General features: G+C 54.9%; 5 protein-coding genes across 5 annotated transcripts; 4 read left to right on the top strand and 1 right to left on the bottom strand.

Moving 5' to 3' along the window:
- The first annotated feature begins 319 nt into the window (after positions 1–319).
- Positions 320–3,206, top strand: QC761_408870 (uncharacterized protein). Its single transcript, XM_062879163.1, has 2 exons — positions 320–825; positions 1,044–3,206. Exons 1-2 carry the CDS (start codon positions 645–647, stop codon positions 3,008–3,010), a joined length of 2,148 nt encoding a protein of 715 aa, XP_062732336.1. The 5' UTR covers positions 320–644; the 3' UTR covers positions 3,011–3,206.
- Positions 3,207–7,179: 3,973 nt separating this feature from the next.
- QC761_408860 (uncharacterized protein) lies at positions 7,180–11,349 on the top strand. Its single transcript, XM_062879162.1, has 5 exons — positions 7,180–7,522; positions 7,888–8,624; positions 8,919–9,191; positions 9,216–9,546; positions 9,605–11,349. The coding sequence occupies exons 3-5, from the start codon at positions 8,949–8,951 to the stop codon at positions 10,504–10,506; spliced, it is 1,476 nt and encodes a 491-aa protein (XP_062732337.1). The 5' UTR covers positions 7,180–7,522; positions 7,888–8,624; positions 8,919–8,948; the 3' UTR covers positions 10,507–11,349.
- Positions 11,319–16,884, bottom strand: QC761_408850 (uncharacterized protein). Its single transcript, XM_062879161.1, has 2 exons — positions 11,793–16,884; positions 11,319–11,732 (listed from the first exon to the last, which is right to left on the bottom strand). The coding sequence occupies exons 1-2, from the start codon at positions 14,195–14,197 to the stop codon at positions 11,609–11,611; spliced, it is 2,529 nt and encodes an 842-aa protein (XP_062732338.1). The 5' UTR covers positions 14,198–16,884; the 3' UTR covers positions 11,319–11,608.
- On the top strand, positions 14,611–16,428 carry QC761_408840 (uncharacterized protein; the record flags this gene model as incomplete). Its single annotated transcript, XM_062879160.1, has 2 exons — positions 14,611–16,339; positions 16,391–16,428. Exons 1-2 carry the CDS (start codon positions 15,109–15,111, stop codon positions 16,426–16,428), a joined length of 1,269 nt encoding a protein of 422 aa, XP_062732339.1. The 5' UTR covers positions 14,611–15,108.
- On the top strand, positions 16,555–18,032 carry CAP1 (F-actin-capping protein subunit alpha; the record flags this gene model as incomplete). Its single annotated transcript, XM_062879159.1, has 4 exons — positions 16,555–16,935; positions 17,027–17,424; positions 17,484–17,621; positions 17,681–18,032. The coding sequence occupies 4 exons, from the start codon at positions 16,555–16,557 to the stop codon at positions 18,030–18,032; spliced, it is 1,269 nt and encodes a 422-aa protein (XP_062732340.1).
- Positions 18,033–18,879: the final 847 nt, after the last annotated feature.

Consider the following 18,879-nt stretch of genomic DNA (forward strand, 5'->3'; position numbering starts at 1 on the left):
ATGGCCCGGCCTGCTGACACTCCGGGGCCAGCCTCAAACCAGCCACGCCGCGGTGGCTCCCACGCTTCCCACGCTCTCGTTCTGGAGGCCCTCGGCTGTTGGTTGTGTGTGTGGTCGTGTGTGGTCTCTTCTGGACTCACCGGACGAGGTGTGCTCCGGGTGTCCCAGTGCAAGCCGTGGCGAGGCTTGGCAAGGCTCAGATGTGCAGAGATGTCATTCGCCGCGAGAAGAGGGCCTCACGTGGGTGTGTTGTGCAGTAGTGATACTGACAATGATATCGGAAACTGGCGGCTTGCTAAGAAGACGTGTAGGTGACTCACGAAGTGGGTAAAGTCAGGTGAAATGTTGACTGAGGAGACCTGCAGGAACGAGAAGAGCCTAGACGTGCTCTTGTAATATCGATAAAGCTGTGCTTCAAAATGCGAGTATGCAGTGTAACGCTGCTGTATACAGACTGACTCTGAGCAGTGCCTCGTTCAGGCAGATTGACAGTTTGAAGTTCTTGGGGATCAAGATGCAGGAAACTGATTGGGCGCATTTCGACGACCGAATGAACGACCACAACAGCAGTTGCTAGCACCAGCAAATCAGCGCTGCTGCCTGAGCCAGTGGAGCAGGCCTGTCACTTCAGCCCTTCAAGACGCATGCCTTCCTTTGATCTTTCAAAGCCTTTTTACTTTTGCTGGAGGCTTTTTTACTTTCCAAAGGCCTCCTTGCTCTTTCCAAAGGCCTACCTTGCTTGGAAGGCATTGTCAACTGCAACCATGGAAGTCGCAGGGGGGATCATCTCCCTCACCTGGGACGTCTTCGACAGCACCATCAGAGGTGTGTACACGTTCATGCCTCTTTAGTTGACTAACAAACACACCTCTTTGGAATATTATAGGGGCCTGTTCGTCATGCAAATAGGCCTAATACTATGAAGCTCAAGTGGCTTTGGATCATTGAAACACGTGGTTGGATAGCGTATAGACCTATTGGCATGACGACCAGGCCTTGTTTTCTCCAAACCACACGCATCAGCAAAACTAACAAAGGCCTAGTATTCCGGTTCCTCACGGCCATGGTTGAGATGCCAAGAGACTGCGAGAAATACAGGCTGCAGTTGGTCATCGAATACAACCGCGTCCTGGCCTGGGGTAAGGCGGCCGGCCTCATCGATGTGCCTGAAGGCTCGACTCTGGGTACCGTACTGGGAGCCGAAGGTATCGAGCTTGCAGCTGTACTCGCCCGTATACAGTGGCTGCTCTCTGAGTTCCGCGACTACAATGCCCGGTACGGCAATGAGCTCAACCCATACGTCTATGACGAGGATGGCAAGCGAATAGCAAAAGAAATCAGGGGCTTGGAGCGAGACGAGGAGAAGCGAGCGTCTATTGACGAAACGGATACAACCTCGGCCGCAGATGCTGACATTGTGAAGGATGTCTCGGCTTTGGCGGTGTCATATGAAAAAGAGAAGAAGGAGCGCAGGCACCTCAAGGGAACCAACCATATCAGAGGCTTCCTCTCCAAGGCGGGTTACCACACCAAAGACATGCTCACACACCCCGGCCGAGTGCGGTGGCTCGTCATGGACGGCGAGGAGTTCAAAAAGCTCCTCGAAGACCTCCACTTCCTGACCGAGCGTCTCCATGAGCTCATAAGAGACCACCGTGACAAGCGCATCGACGACATCACCGCAAAGACCTACCGGGAGATGATCCTTACCCGCAACGACATCCAAGACCTCCGTGACATGTTTGACGCCGTCTCCGGCCTTGTTGCCACCTCCTCCCGCAACCATGCCACCGCTGCCGCCCCAAACCACAACGACAAAACCCTGCAAGACCTTGTCCAACTTAAAAAGCTCTCCCGCACTTCAGACGCCATCCTCTCCCAGCTCCACGACGACAACCAACCCCTCAAGTTCTCCTCCCTCTCCGACATCATCACAATCACGGTTCCCGAGTACACCCCCGCCGCCCTCGACACCTCCTTCGGCTGGAACGAAGACGAAACCGCCCACCCCGAATACCTCCCCCGGCCCCGCGGCATCCTCACCACCCCCCACGGCGACATTCCAGTGTGGATAGAGTGGAAATCGATTGGGGCCTTCAAACCCAATTCCCTCCAAGACAAGCAATCCGCCCTTCGCACCGTCGCCCTGGCCGAGATGCTTCACCTCCCCAAGCCCGGCTCGCTACCCACCTGCGTCGGGTACTTTGACGACAGGGCTTACAACGACACGGAGCGGTACGCCTGGATATTCAAATTCCCCGAGGGCTCTGACTACGACACCCGGATTGTATCACTTTATTCCCTCCTCGGCAACAGGACCTACCGCCCGTCTCTGTCACAGCGGGTGGTCCTGGCTGAAAAACTTTGTTCTACCGTCCTCACCATACATGCGGTCAACTGGTTGCACAAGGGGATATTCTCGGAAAATGTGCTTTTCTGCCTTGATGACGGGCGGGTGGCGTACGACCCTACCTCGCCCATCCTCTCGGGATTTGAGTTTTCTCGTCCCGATGGGACGGCTACGACGGCGAGGGATACGGATATAGTGTGGGATTTGTATCGGTGGCCGGGGATACAGCGGCAGCGGCCTACGGAGAGGAATTCGAAAAAGACATATGATCTTTATTCTCTGGGGTTGGTGTTGTTGGAGGTGGCGCACTGGGAGAAACTCCATGTTCTTATGGGGTTGGGGAAGGGGAGGAAAGCCAAGGTGGTCGAGGGCGAGGAAGAAAAGGGGTATCCCAGTGTTAGTTTGGAGGAGAGCAAAAACGTGAGGGATTGGCTTTTGGGTGTCAGGGAAGAGGGGGCGCCGTTTGAGATCAACCCTCTGGCGGAGTTGGGGGGGTTGGTAGGGGAGAGGTACGCGAGGGTGGTGGAGAGGTGCTTGTGGGCTCATGGGGAGAGGGGGTTTGGTGTGGCGGATGGGCTGTTGGGTGTTGATGGGGATTTGGTGCTGCAGGAGGCGTTTACCGAGAGGGTGGTGGAGGAGTTGAGGGGGATTAGGCTTTGAGGAAGGGGGTTTGGGAGATGATATGTTGATGATTTGACGCCTTTTACTGCGTAACTTATGCGTTTGAAGATGATAGAAAGGGGCCTAGGTATGATTGACAGGCTTTAAATATATGCGAAAGGGGCCTTTGAAGGTAGGCCATAGGCCAAGGGTATATATGTTTTTACCCAAGTAAAGAAATCCACCACAAGGATAATAAATAACCTCCATTAGGTAGATCAGAAACATACTCCAACACCTACCTATACAAGCACTTCATTCTTAAGTTCACGCAAGTCTACATGAAACCCTCAAGACCAACCGAGGGCATGCTGAGATGTGAGTTCAGAGATGTATAACTCTCGAACTGGGTTGAACGCAAAAGTATTTTGGAGCTGGACGCTAGCGAACAGCAAGTGTGCTACCAAGTCGTCATCGAAACTCCTAAGTTGCGCCGTCAGTGTATACTATTAGAACCAGTTCCTCAGACCTCTAGAGAAGCTACTACCCACACAAGCCCTCACCAGTCTCGGATGCTCCCAACGTTTTCCAAACTCTGCTCCAAGCTCCAAGTCAGCGAGTGGGTGCTAAGCTTCCACGTGTTTCACCACTCCCAAGCATAACGACCCTTTCCCAACAGCAGGTCTCATCTATCCATCACGAACCAGCATCTCAAACAAACGTTGCATGCTTCCCTTTATCAAACTACCGGCCCCACCCGCCAGCCAGGGACCGGCTGTCAAAACCCGGGGAGAAGCTCCCGCCGATGAAGGAAAGAGGGAGTGGGGGGGGGGGGGGTCCACGGGATTGATTGACCGAACAAGGGGTGGAATGACCAGGAGGCGATGTAATCATCCCGAGGAAACCGTTAATGAGACTTGTGTGCGAGAGACCTCAGATCGACATACCTCGAAGAACACCAAACATATGTAAGCATCTTGTTGGTGAGTCACCTGGAGAATATGCAACTTACAGTACAAAGTTAGCTTCTCGCCATCTTTCAAAATGCACTTCGTTATCAACCTCTTCCTCTCCGGCCATACCGACAGAGCGAGGATGAGGCCGCTTATCTTGGCCAAGGGAGGTAGCTCCAGTTTATTCCCAGATCTCAACTCCATCTTGGTTCGGCTGATGGAACCGAGAAGGAAATTAAACCATTCTCCATATTGACAGCTGCTAGGCATCCACCGGACATCTTGTTCAGTATGAAAACGGACGTCATCAATACAGCTTCGGAGTGGCTTCGCTGCCGAATGGATATGGCGGATATTTCCGTGGGATTTTACGGGGGAGATTCGTGCTCGTGAGAGAAAGACGTTGGGAAGAGAGGTCGAACGACTCGGGCAAACATTTGTGCCCGGCGTTTCAGAGCAACAATGTATCCTGCTGCAGAAAGAAACTCCCCGTTGCCCAACCTCTCCTTTTGCCTGGGAATCAACACCGGGAGGAAACCAGGCTTCGCACTATCACCCCCTGACATAGGGTAAGCGGCGGAGCAACCCCAAAGGAACCGGGCGGCGGCAGCCATCAAGCAATTGCATGCAGGCGACCGAAATTCACTGACCAATGCCAGCATTCGACCGCCCATTGTCGGTGGATATGAAACTCGAAGAAGCTGCACGATGCCTTTCTGCCTGCCTTGATGAGAGAAAAGGTTGGCCAACGTTTTCTGTAGCAAATGCTTCGTGTTGTTGAGCAACAAAAGCCCCCTGGACCGACGTCTGCGAAGCGAAGCGATGTGGACTGGGCGTCAGCCTGTCATGGCCCTGGCACACTTCATCACGCCCCCGGTCGCCGTCAGGGTCCAGGATCCACAGGGCTTGCGGGAGAAGCTTCAGAGAACGATGGTGGAAGCTTTTGATGAAGTGTCCAAGCGCCCGTCGTGAACGTGCCACATGAATTTCCACCACCGCCCTTGGGATGCTCAGTTTTCTTCTCGTCTTCTTCTTGGACCAGCTTCACACCACTTTCCTACCATTTGTCAGTGAGCAGTCAGCAGATATATGTCAAAGGTGGAGTCATAGGACCTTCTGCCGGAGTAGCATCCGCCATGAGCGATTCAGATTCCAGACTGTGAAGCAAGCCGTCTGCCATCTTTGCATGCCACGCACACGCAAAGAGAGCCCCTTCGGCTCTGCTCGTTAAAGGGACTGACAAACAGCCAATAGAAGCCAAAGAGGGCCGTTCAGCTATGCAAATCCTTGCCCTCTGAGCAGCGAATGCATTGGCTTGGCGAGGGGGTGTGCGGTGTGGTACAGGAGGTTTGGAGGTGGTTGCATTTCCCAGACCTCCACCCCCGGCCCGCCAAGCGCTGAGCTGGCGGCTTGGAAGGCCAAAAGCATTCTAGAAGGATTCCAGAATCCTTCCCCAAGCAGGATAGCGTCAGCTTCAGGTGCCACTCCCCTGCTCACAACCGCAAAGGGGGGGGGGGGTTCCCACAGCGTCCCACCCCAAAACAGGGGCTCCGAAATGGGCTGGCTGCCCATGCATTGACCATCGGCAACTCCACGAGCACAGTGTGTCCCTGGCGGCGTTATTCTTGGAAATCTCCAATTTCAAAAGACCATAACCAATCTCGCCGTTGCTTCCGGCACCGCTTCGATGTTTGTGAGCGAGCCCCCCTATCGAGAGACTTTCCTAAATGACTTGCAACTATGACCACCCTCCCCATATATGATATAAGGCAAGTCACCTGACCACACACCCAATCAGGCCAAGTTTGATTTTTAGCACTAGGCCCAACAGGGCGTTTGACAAGCACCGCAGCCCAGATTTTTGGAGTTTGAGCATGAAGTTCACCACACAAGCCATAGTTTCAAAATTAAAGGCACGACACCGCCACATAAATATGTAAAAAGTGGTATTGAATCTAAGCATTTTTTACTGCTGGGAAAGCCAATTGCACTTGCATGCGTTTCAATAGCTTGTGATGCGGGTGAGTCCCAATTGATTGATTGATTGATTGTTAGTGTGTGCGCGCCCGAGAAATTTGTGTAGTCTGATTGGCTATTTATTGATTGAATTGATCGCTGGGTGCAGGCAGGGTGGCCTGTGCGGCCAGTGGTGAGGTGGATGGTCCGAGTTGCAAGTCATCTAAGGAAGTCCCCATCGAGCTTTTTCCCCTCCTCCTGTTGGTGATCGCGATGAGGTGGCCGGCCCGAATTTCTGGATGCAGATCGTTGTCCTGGGGGACCGTTGCTTGGCTCGTCATTCCCTCTGATCCTTACAGTTGGGTGCTCGATCAACAAAAAGCGTGCCTGACTGCAGCTCCCAACACTTCGGAGGAAGCCCCTGTTCGGATTCTGCCGTATCGTTCCTCGTGGGCCCTCTCCGTGTGTGTGCAGTGTAATGATCAAGCCCTTTACTGAATGGCCCGCTCTACGGTACCGGTAGATAAAGGTGACAAGATAGTAAATGGCAAGTCGGCGGCGGCTGATTTCAGGGGACAAAGGAACCAGAATATCGAGGTTGCACGAAGCCTTTTCTTGTGTTGCCCACCACCGTGGGGCGATCGAAGGTTCTGAGGAAGCTTGTTCTTCTTTGCCGCTTTTGCTGTGGTTTCGCACTGATCGCCTTTAGTATATCTGGTACCAGGGCCAACGTCAGAGGCCAGGGCTTCCAAGGCTGAGCGAGGTGGGATGCCGGGGTAGGAGAGCATCATCATTGACGAGTCCGAGCGCCCACCATGGCACAAATTACAACACCATAGCATTCTAGCTGACACGGCCAGGTTGCGGGGAGCCGACGGGTTTGGCTCGAAGGCGGCCAGCTGAGGGAGTTGTGAGGGGGTGGAAGCGGTGGGCAGATGGTACCCTTTGGAGAGCGAGCAGCTTTTCCCGTCCCTGAATCGTCACGGCGCCGCCGTTTTGCCTCTGGGTTGGGTGTTGGGTAGGGTGTTTTTGTCAGTCTAAATGAGGGACATCCATCTCATTTCCAACTGTGGGCTGTGTTGGGGCATCTGTTTTTCATCGAGAACAGGTTTAATCGTCAATCTCAATGGCATCGAATAGAATGACGGGAATCATGACTGAAAGGGGCCAGTGCAGGTGATCATTTTGCGTTGAAGCTTCGAGGGCTAGCGTGGTACATGATGTTCTGGTGGCACAGGCTGGGGCAGCCGAAGTACCCTGCACGACCGGGACAAAATAAGGCGATTGCTACGCGGGCTTGGCAGCAGCCCACAGCGAACCCACCAGGAGCCCACCCTTGTGCTGTTCACCGTTCGTTTCAACTCGCCCCTGCACACTTCTCCAGCCTGGAAGTCCCCAATCCACGCAAGGATCCTCACCTGCGTGCCGAGCCACGTTATTTTCTTTTTGCCATTATTTTTTGATCCTGAACCCTCACCCTCTCTCTCTCTCCCGCCGTCAGAACCTCTGTCACGGGATCTGGTTGATCTGATCTGTCTTTCATCCTTCTGTTCCATTCTCTCTCCCTTCACAAAAGGAACATCTCCCACATCTCATTTCGTCACATCAGATACGTCTTCAAACAAGATTCTCTGCGATCCCACACCTGTCAAGCCACCTCACGGTACGTAACCAAGCAACCGTACAACACACGGATCTCATAAACACCAGTGCTGAGGTGGAGGGGACGTGCTACCACCAAACCACACGACGGCTCAACCCACCGCCATTGTTTCCTCCTCTCGCCGGTGCTTGTGCTTCTGCTGGTGCTGGTGCTGGTGCTGGAGAGATGGGAGCATTGGTCTCTGGTCGCTCTCGGCTTTTCTCCCACTTTTTCTTCTCTTGAAATCGACATGTTCAAGATGGCGATCCCACCTCGAGCTCCCTCCGTTGTACAAAACACCTCATCTGTTGGATCATTTGGCTTTGCGTTACACTTCTTGTTGCGTTGTGATTTGAAGAAGCTGACAGTCGGTTGGCATACTGCAGGTCCGTTTGACGACGACTCCCTCCCTCCGACGACTTACTTTTTTGTCCCTACCGCGCCATTGACGACTTCTTTGAAGGCTGCGGACAGGCATCCGGCAGCTCTTTGGCATAGCGAGGGGGTGAATTGTGACTGGTCATCGCAAATTCAGGCGAGATTCTGACATCAAGGTGCCAATACCTTGCTCCGTACCTTAGCTGGGTGATTCAGATCGGGACCCACTGGAGCAAGGAGCGATAGACGTGGAATTTCTTTCCAGCCAGACCGCAGTCCGCACCGCAACTCTTTCCACAACAGAAATTTCCGTCGCGGCCGGCTGTAGACCTTTTTTTTTTTTTGTTTTTGTTTTTTTTCCCCTTCACACAACAAAAAACAAGAGCAGACCGGAATCCGAATCCTCCTGCCCACACCACATCCCATCCCATCGTCGTGGTGCAGCTACCAGACAGTGGCGCAAGTCGAGCAGTCGAGCAGCAGTCGAGCGACGTAATCCCAACCGACCCCAAAGTTTAAGTCACTACCGCGTTGTGGCCAAGGCGCGTTTGCAGTTCCTCTGCTCAGCAACAAAAGCCCACACTTGAACCGTGCACCTGAACCGTGCCTTCACCACCCTCGCAAGCGACATCAAGCGGCCATCACCAGCTGTCGGTGCCGCTATATATCGGGAATAAAGGCATCAAGATTCGTCTTTTTTGACGTGTCAGCCTCCGTCAGGCTCATCCTGAGGGATTCAACTGAGGTAAGAAAAAATCTGCACGAGCCGACCCCGCACGGGTTTTCCTCCTAAAATCCTTGTCCTCGCCGTTCCATCTCATGGCCTGCCGCCTACACCCGAACCTTTGTGCCCATCGTTTGATTCAACGTAACCTCTGTGGTCGCAGAGTAAATAAGAACCTACCCATGTCGTGGCTTGCCTATCGGAAATCGCGCGTTTGTCGCGACCTCGTCTTCTTTGATAGGCAGCCTGGTCACCTGTTTCGAGTCGCCTCACCGCCTCTAGTTCGTCGCGAGTTTTGCTGACCGTTAAAGCTAGACTCTTGACCCTTGAACCCACAGGGCAAACATGTCACAATCTCCATCAGCCTCTGGTGCGATGGGAATTGGCAGTGTGCTGAACAATAAAGGTGCCGCCGCCGCCCAAGCTCTCCAACAAGCCGGAGCCATGCCTGTCGACCAGCAAGTCCAGCAGCAGCTTCAGCAGCAAGTTCAACAGGTCCAACAGCAAGTCCAGCAGCAGGCTCAACAGGTCCAGCAGGCTCAACAGCTTCAACAGGCCCAGCAACCGCTTCAACAGGTTCAGCAGCAGGTTCAACAACAAGTTCAGCAGCAGCAGCAACACCAACAAGGTCAGACCATTCCACAGCAGGTTCCCATGAACAGACCAAACTCGCCGCATGGTTCCGAGCATTCTGGATACACATATCCCTCCCCAACCGCGATGGGGGGCGCGCCATTGCCGCCCGCGAACATGGCCCCTGCGCCCATGGGCATTCCCATGCAACAAACCATGCAGCAGCCCATGCCACAGTCCATGATTCCTGTCATGCACCCCGGGTTCAAGACCGAACCTACTCCCGCTCCTCAGCAACCGCCCCCAAAGGCGTACCCTTGCCAGACGTGTGGGAAGGGCTTTGCCAGGCGGAGCGATCTTGCGCGCCATGGTGAGTAACAACTCATGTGAGTTGAGACGAGGCTTGCTTACTGACGATGTTTGAACAGAGCGCATTCATAGCGGAATCCGTCCCCACGTTTGCGATTACCCGGGATGTGGGAAACAGTTCATCCAGCGATCTGCCCTGACCGTCCACCAACGTGTGCATACCGGCGAGAAACCCCACCAGTGCGAGCGTTGCGGAAAGCCCTTCAGTGACAGCAGCTCTCTAGCGCGTCATCGTCGAATTCACTCGGGGAAGCGGCCATACAAGTGCCCTTATGTTGACTGCCAAAAGACCTTTACGCGCCGTACAACCTTGACCAGGCATCAGAACCACCACACCGGGACAGTGGAAGACTCGCAGCGGGCTCGCAACGAGGCTCTGGCGCAAGGCTCCAACACCGCCTTGGCCGCCGCTGCTATTAGGAACAAGCGCGGAGATAGCGAACAGGCGTCCAACCAGGAGTCGCCCATCACGACACCCTCTCCCGCTCAGCGTCCCATGTCCATGTCTCCCAACGAAGATCTCGCCAACATTAACAACATGCAGCAGTATCTGACCAACACCTCGCTCCCACCCCACATTCGTGGTGATGTCCACGGAGGAAGTCCCGTTTCTACTGCCTCCTCTGGTTACAATAACGGGATGCGTCCCACATCGCACCCAAGCGGCGGGTATGCTCCCCCCCCGCCTTTGGAGCCCAGTCTCGATCAGTTTCAGCAAGGGCCCGGTAGCGCGAGTGGCAGCCCTCACATTGGCAGTGTCGGCTGGGCTTCCCCCGGTCCTGTTGGGTCCCCTACCGAGAGCCACGGCCAGGGTGCGTCGGTCTATCCGGACCCCGAACCATCGTATCAGAACACGGCTCAGATGGGCCAGATATACTATGCCAGCGCTGCGACACAGGGTCGTCGGCCCGGGAGCACGGAGCCAGGACAGCGGCCAAGTGAGATGTGGACGGGTCAGTAGGTCGAAGCCCACCACAATCCCACTCGACCGGATACCAGCTCGTCCGAGACCGCCTCCCCCGAGACTGCTTTTACCCCCTCCGCCTCGCTCTCGGAGCTCGATGCTTATTATGGGCATCCTGTCAAGGTGGAAACTGATGGGGACACCGGTGCGGGACTTGACCCGGCTCACTGGGACTATCAGTAACAGCCTGTTCTGAAGCGACAGCTCAGGACTTTGGGCCTTGTGGATGACTACCAGACCGCTCGGCCCACCCTATCTCAACTCTACTGGCTCACGAGCCGTACCTAATAACTTGCCGACGTATATCTGGACTGGATTGGCAAAATCTTCTTATACGGGTGTGCATGCGTCACGGGAGGGCTGGGAGGCTTATTATATCTCTGTGTGTTTCTATAATAAAGACGGTCAGGACCGGCGTGAACTACTTTAATCATAGTGGGCGGGCTTTATTCAACTGCTCTTCTTTTCGGCGTGCTTTGGGGTGGTTGGCACTTTTTCTTTTCTCTCTCTCGGGGACCCATTAGGCAGGCCAGCAACAAACACAAGGTCGATCACGAATGCAACACAAAGTTTCTCTCTTTCTCCGTCGGTTTTTCTTCTTTCTTTTTTCTCCCTCACTATTAGACTGGTATCACGAAATGGATTGGTTCGTCTTTTATTATTCTGTCAGTTTTATGGCGCTCAGTCATGTAGTTTTCTCCAGCGGAAAGGGGGAAAAGTCAAAATGGGGTGAAAAAGAAATGGGGTCTGTGTGTGGGTGGGTGGATGGGTTTATTTATAGTGTGCAACGAACGCGGTAGCATGCGAATAAAATTGTGGGGTTTTGTTTTGAGGGTTGAATAGAGGTGTTTGATGATGTGCTGTGATGTGTATTTATATGTGATTTACTGTGCCGTATTATCGGGCTCTTTTATGTGTCCAAAACATACTGCCTCGTGCTCGACCGGCAATGATATCCAAGCCTCTGTCTCTCACCTTTAGGTACTAACCAACCAAACCCGAAACACCAAAACTCCCGTGTCCCATATACATGTGTATATATATATACATCTCGTCAAATCTACAATCTTCCCCCCCTTTTATGCTCGTCATACATGATCTAGTACGTCTCTGGCAAGTCGGAAAAGCTAGGAATCTTGCTCAAATCGCAGTTGAACTCCCTCTCGTAGGCCTTTTGGGGCAGGACACCGGCCGCCATGCCCTTTTTGTAGCTCCATTGCGCTCTGTTTTTACTGTCAGTCAGCATCACAACCCCCTTTTCGTCCGAGAGAAAAAAAACTTACGCATCCTCCGTATCCCAAACCCAATAAAACCACCCCCACCCCTTTTCGAACGAATCCATCTGCGCCTCCGCAAACATTCTCAAAAACCTTTTGTACCCATCACTCCACCTCTCCGGACCCGCATTCGCCTCCTCACAGCTACACGTCCTGTCCAGCGCAGGACACCTCGGCCTCACGTCCTTCGGCCTCGTCCCCCCCGGCCCGAGTGTGCCAGTCCAGCGGTTCCCCCAACCGACGTTTGTCAAATGCTTCGCGCAGTCAGTATCCGCCTGGCTCCACTCGGCCACGAGCGTAGGTCCAAACCCCGTCGATCTATCCATGCTCTCCCTCGTCTGCCGTGCCCACCCCTCGCATGCAAACCGTATCTTCTGGGAGTGGTTGTACGCGATCTGTTCTTCGTTAAAAATGACATATTGATGCACATCCAGTGCCGCGTTGGGGAGGGACTGAAGTTCGCCCTGCCAGTTCCCCAGCCCTCTGAACCCGTCCCCAAAGACGAGAATGACGTCCTCAGGGATGCCGTTTTTTCGGATCATGGAACTGGCTTGGGCTGTCCACTCTAGCACGGCGGGAACGCTGAGCTCCGTCATCTTTGGCTCGTTGGCGAGGCCGTAGTGGGAGATTACATTGCGGTAGCGAGGCTGGGAGAAAAATCGACTGAGCCGGTCGTGGAATTCGAGGGATCGCCTCGCGTTGAGGTCGCCTTCTGTTCCGTTTAGCCAGTTGATTGCCCCCAACCGACCGGAGTGATTCCACCCGTTCTGCGACCCTGGTAGCCCGTGCGGGTCGAGGTTCACGCGCAGGCCGTACTTGCGGCAGTATTCGATTGCGCGGAGGAGATACCGCCAGCTGGTCCGGAAGAGGTAGGGGTCGCCTTCGTAAGTCTGGACTGCCCAGTAGGAAAAGGGGATGCGGACGTGGTCGAGCCCTGCGGCGGCGATGTCGCGGAAGGTGGACTCTGTCACGAAACTGGCGTAGTGGGCTTCCAGCACGGAAGCGCAGCGGGAGGCGAGGTAGGAGCAGAGGGTGTACTCGTCTACGATGCCGAAGCGGGAGTCATAGTCAAAAAGGCTGGGGGTGATGAACGGTTCGAGTGACAGCCAGCCGCCTACGTTGACGCCTCGGGCGGGGCGTTTGGTGTAGTCGCCCCAGGGTTTGTTTAGCGGGGGAACCTTGTCGTTTGCGCGGGCGGAGTCGTCCCAGGAGGTGAACAGCCCCATGAGGGGGAGGTCACCGACGGTTTCGGCTGTGTAGGTTAGGTTGAAGTCGTCGGTGGAGGCCCAGACGAAGGGGTTGAGGTAGGAGGGGGCGTCTTTGGGGATACTGTCGGGGGATATAGACCCCAGGTTACTCTTCCCACCGCCTCCTCCTCCTCCGCTGCCGTCGTCACGTTTGTTTTCGTCTTTGCCCGAGTTGGGGACCACCACCGCGGCAACGATGATGATGATGATCAAGAGGACGGTGCAAATTCCAACCAGCCACCAGAGCTTCTTCTTCTGCTTGTACCACGGCCGGGGCTTCCCTCTCCAAAGCTCAGATTCTGTTTCCTGGGGTTTCGCGCGGAGCATGCTGTCTTCACTGCTGACACCAAAGTTCATCCCCATAAACCCGCCGCCGCGGAGGCCAGAGCGGTGCGGTTTGCGGCTCTGGACATTTTCGATACCCTCCTCCAGCTGAGCCCCGCTGACGACTCGCCTCCCGCCTTTGGTGGTGCGGTCCCGCTCGTATCGTTCGCCGGAGGGTCCCGCTACGGTGATCACCTTGGGAGCCAGCCCCCCCCCTCCCCCATCAACCTTTTCGTACCCCTTCCGCCCCCTCCTCCTTTCCCGTTCAGGCGGCTCACCGCTCTCATAGCCTCCCTGCCCAACACTCTCATAACCAGCAGCTCTGCTCCTTTCCCTCGTCCTCGCTGCTCGCCTGGCAGCCCTCCTTGCCTCTCGCTCAGCATCCTCGCTGTCTTCCGGCGGCGCAAATCTTCCTTTCCCTCTCGACCTCTCCCACTCCAACGCCAAATCTCTCGCGTCTCTAATTTCCGGTTCTGTTGCCGGAGCGCGTGATGACCTCCTCCTTTGCTCCGGCTGCCGCGAAGTAGGTCGCGATCGCGACTTTGCCTTGTCTTTCGCATTGGCTTTATTCAACTGCGCCAATGCCGCTGCTGATAGTCCCTGGGAGGAAGATGGCGCATCGGATTCATTCCCTCCTCCTGCCCCACGTGGCGTGCTGGTGGGTCGTCTACTTTGACTCCTGCGCTTGCGACGACGTTCCTCCCTTTCGGCGTCAGTTTCGCGATCTCCATCTCCATCTCGGCCGTGTTTGGCGGAGGAGCGGTTGCGGTGGTGTCCGTGGTGGGTGCTCCTGCGACGTTCCCCGCGGGCTTCGCGGTCGGTGGAGGGATCACGGGGCATTTTGCTGTGGTGGTGCTGGTGGTTAGGCGGTCAAGAAAATGGCATTCCGGCGGTGTGTGTACAGATTCAATTGGCGACGTTGGAATACAAACGAGACAAAAAGTAAACACATTATTTTTTTTCTTTCTTTTTTTTTGCGCGCTCAAATGTGAAATCAGTTTCATGCCCAGGAGCCCAGCATCCAAAAAACCTGGCATCAGGATCCCACTGCGACTGGATGCGACGCTTGTGTGCGCTCCTCCCCAGCCCACATCCAAGGCGCAGCCCAGCCCGGCCCAGCCCAGCTTCCTAAACGCTAATTGTTGTAAAGATGGCTTGATAGTTGGCTGGGTAACCTTATCCTTGCTTGTCTACACAAAAGGGATTGGTTGAGTGAGGCTCCGCCTGGGCGCCAATGCTACGTCATTGGTTTACTTCTGAGAGATTGGATCGAGTGTGAGCTTCGATCAAATTGGGAGGGGTCTTCCACCCCGATGGGAATCCAATTTCAGCGCGTCAATTGCCTCCAACCGGAGCTTTTTTGATAATCGGTCCAAATGATGATGCTCCAGCACCTGAGCGTGGGCCCTCGGGAAAACGGGCTAGCGTGCTGTCGAACACCCTCCAGTGCCTACCGGCCGGTACCTAAAGTGCCCTGCAGCGTGTGACGTCCGTGCGGCAGCTCTCCCCCCAAAAGGCGGGGACCCCGCGAAAAGGACAGGCCTGGTGGGCTGGGCGGTGGCAGCCAAAGCCGCCGCAAGCCGACACGCCCGTCATCCCTTCTACCTCCTCCTCCTCATGACCTCCTGTTTTACACAGATGGCTCTGTTGATTTGCATATGTTCTCTCACAATGCGACTGAGCTTATTCCCAACATAGTCCTCTCCATCTGCTTGTGTGTCTTTTTTGTTGATAAACTCACCTAACCAACCATGAGGGGCCCATCCGCCTTATCGCTATCGCGGGCACTTACACGCCGCCCTCATCATCTTCATCATCATCATCGCGCGCTATTCACCACTCGCGGACAACAACTACTAGCCGCTCTCTTGACCTCTTCTCCTCTGAACACACCAAAAAGAACCTACTCAACCCACCCCCCAAACGCCAAACTCAACCTTCCCACCGATTACTCCACCACCCCCCTCCTCTGCCACACCACCACCACAGCCCTCACCAACCCCGAGCTCCCCCCCGAAACCCGCAACGGCACCACCAAGCGCATGAACCTCTTCCAAGCCGTCAATGACGCCCTCGCCACCGCCCTTGCAGAAGACGAATCAGTCCTCATCTTTGGCGAGGACGTCGCCTTTGGGGGTGTCTTCCGCTGCACCGGCAAGCTCGCCGAGACGTACGGCGCAGACCGCGTGTTCAACACCCCCTTGACAGAACAAGGAATCATGGGTTTCGCCATCGGGGCCGCGGCCGAGGGGATGAGGCCCGTGGCCGAGATTCAGTTTGCCGATTACGTCTACCCTGCTTTTGACCAGCTTGTCAACGAGGCGGCCAAGTACCGGTATCGCGACGGGGCGTGCGGGAGGAGCGCGGGGGGGTTGACGGTACGAATGCCTTGCGGAGGTGTGGGACACGGGGCGTTGTATCATTCCCAGAGCCCGGAAAGTTTGTTTACGCATATTCCTGGGTTGAGGGTGGTTATGCCGCGGTCGCCGTTGCAGGCAAAGGGGTTGTTGTTGGCGGCGATACGGAGCAATGATCCGGTTGTTTTTATGGAGCCAAAGATTTTGTACCGGGCGGCGGTGGAGCAGGTGCCTGCTGGGAGTTATGAGCTGCCGCTGTCGAAGGCGGAGGTGTTGAAGAAGGGGGATGATGTGACGGTTGTGAGTTATGGGCAGCCGTTGTACAAGTGCATGGCTGCGTTGGAGCAGGCGGAGAGGGATCTTGGGGTAGGGGTGGAGTTGATTGATTTGAGGACGATCTACCCTTGGGATAAGGAGACGGTGCTCAAGAGCGTGAGGAAGACGGGGCGGTGCGTGGTGGTGCACGAGGCGATGGTGAATGCGGGTGTGGGAGCCGAGGTGGCGGCGGTGATTCAGGAGGATGCCGAGACGTTTGTGAGGTTGGAGGCGCCGGTTGCGAGGGTGGCTGGGTGGAGTATTCATACGCCGTTGTTGTACGAGCAGTTTAATGCTCCGGATGTTGCTAGTAAGTTGACTCTGACGAAGTTGAAAGAGGGAAGCTGACATTGTTACCTAGGGATATATGACAATATCAAGAAGGTGTTGGGATTCTGAGGTGGATATTGAGCCTGGAGGGTCAAGCATAAGGAGCAAGCGTGGCGTTGGGCGTGTGGCCATTGAAAGGCCGTGATGTGTATATATATCTGTGGTAGGTATCTAGAGGTCTTTGGTTAGTGGCATATGACGACGAAGGAAAACCATGAAATAAAGTCTCGATATCAAAAGCATGGAGGGTCATCTCAAATGGAGCCTGCCACTTGTCTGTCGGCAGGCAACATCCCTGGTCTTGGCGGCCGGCGCATTTTCCACAGCGTGCCCCGCATCTTTGGGGTTTCATCAAACTGCCAGCCAGCAGTGCCAGCTTGCTTGCCCAGGGGCCCGCCAACTGACGACGGCTTGCTTGCTTTCCATCATTTCGCCTGCAGTAAAGCATTTGACGACGATTCTCGCCTGCAAGAGCTTCGTCTTTGGCCAAGCTTCGATTGGCGATTCACAGACACAGTCATGTCCTCCAACACGGCCATCATCTCCTCCTTTGTGGAGGGAGCTCCGCCAGGAGAGGTGAGTACCTCGATGCCCAACCCGCCATGTCAGCTGTATTCCGTTGCTAACGATTTTGTTGGATACATGTAGCTCGCAAATGTTATCGAAGGCATGTCTTTTCTTCTGCACTCGTCTCTTGCTACAACCGGTCCCCGAACTCCCGATTCTACCGAAACGAGCGACACCTTCTTCTGCCCTTGATCTTCACCCATGTTGGTCCAGAACGACTCGACTAACTGTGCGAGTAGACATCAAAGCTATCACCGGTCCAGACCCCAACCTCATCAAGAACCTCTCTCCTGCGTTCCAAAAGTACAACGAAGAGCAGTTCATCACCGCGAAGCTCCCGGGTGGAAGCAGCCAGGTGATCATCAGCGAGTTTAGCGCGCTGGGGGAGGGGAGGTACTTTGATTCGGAGAGCCAGAGCTCGTTTGAGTTTGATCACTCGACGGGCAAGGCGGCGAATGTGCAGAGTCATGTTCTGGAGGGGGAGCAAGCCTCGTTGGTGTGAGTACTCCTAGGTTGGAGAGGGGAGGGGATGGGTGCTGATGTGTGGTGATGATTAGGAAATCAACCCTCAACACTGTGGGCACCTACGTCAAGGAGCACTACCCCAACGCTGCGTACGGGGCTTACCCGATCGAGAACGACAACAAGGTCGCGGTGGTGATTGTGGCTAATAAGTATAGTCCTCATAACTTTTGGTATGGCCCTCTCAGCCCCCCAATCCCCTTACGGCACGGCATGCTAACAGAAGAAATAGGAACGGCCGCTGGCGCTCGTTTTACATTTATGATCCTTCGTCAAACTCTTTGGAGGGATCCATCAAGGTTGATGTGCACTACTATGAGGATGGAAACGTGAGGCTGCTGACGGACAAGAAGGTGAATGCTTCTGTGTCTGCCGGCCGGGCTGCGGATGGGATCGCGAGGGAGATTTCCACGGCGGAGAAGAAGTACCAGGAGGATCTGAACAGGAGTTTTACGCAGCTGAGTGAGGGGGCGTTTAAGGCGCTGAGGAGGCAGTTGCCAGTGACGAGGCAGAAGATTGAGTGGGACAAGGTGGCCAGTTATAGGTTGGGGCAGGATATTGGGGGGGGTTCTGTGAGGAGATAGGGGTGTTGTTGATATGAGCGAGTGTGGTGCCTACAAGTGTCTAGAGCAATAATGTATGTCTCTTTAAAAGAGAACACATGTCGATATTCACATGAATGAGGGAAAGAGGAGGGGTCAAGATCAGACGGTTATCAAGGTGCATGTCCCTCCCGAATGAGAAGGCCGGTGGGTGAGAGGGGGGTGGGGTTGTTGAAGGGAGCTCCCGCCCACTTTGCCCCGACATGATGCCCGATAAGCCCCGACTCAAGGCCGTTTCACTCGCAGATTTTCGGATAACGGTGACCGCCAGGCATGCTCGCATCCAGATGCCACAGCAGCTCGTGCATATTTATTATATGACCGATTGATCAGTTGCGGTTTTCAACAACCTGGGAGACTGGCCAAGTTTGCAGCGAAGAGCCCAGTTTTCGGCCCCAATTTTCCTTACTCGGGGTTTCGTGGATATCGTTGTTCCGAATCGAACGAGCCCGGGGTCCGGCGAATCAGAGGAGGCGTTGCATAATTTTGACCTCTTCCGATTGGCTGCTGAGGTATCTGGGGGGCTGTCAAGCGCAAATCTGTTGATGGTCCCCCCGTCCAGGGTTTCTGGGGAGCTGCCTGTTGTTGAAGCAAGGCCCAGTGGCACAGTGCCGTCTGTCGTGTCCGGTCTTGTTGAGAAACGTGGGAGATTTCTCCATAGCCGGAGCCGAGACTTTGGGACTTTTTCTTTCCCTTCTTCTTCTTCTTCACCCCCCCCCCCTTTTCCACCACACAAACACCGTCTCCGGACTACTGCCAGCCTCTATTGCTTTGCGTACTTGAGCCTCTCGTTTGTAAGTTTGCAACTACCCCGGGGTCAATTGCACTT

The sequence above is a fragment of the Podospora bellae-mahoneyi genome, chromosome 4 (assembly GCF_035222275.1).
Source record: "Podospora bellae-mahoneyi strain CBS 112042 chromosome 4, whole genome shotgun sequence".
In the NCBI taxonomy this organism is placed as follows: Eukaryota; Fungi; Ascomycota; class Sordariomycetes; order Sordariales; family Podosporaceae; genus Podospora; species Podospora bellae-mahoneyi.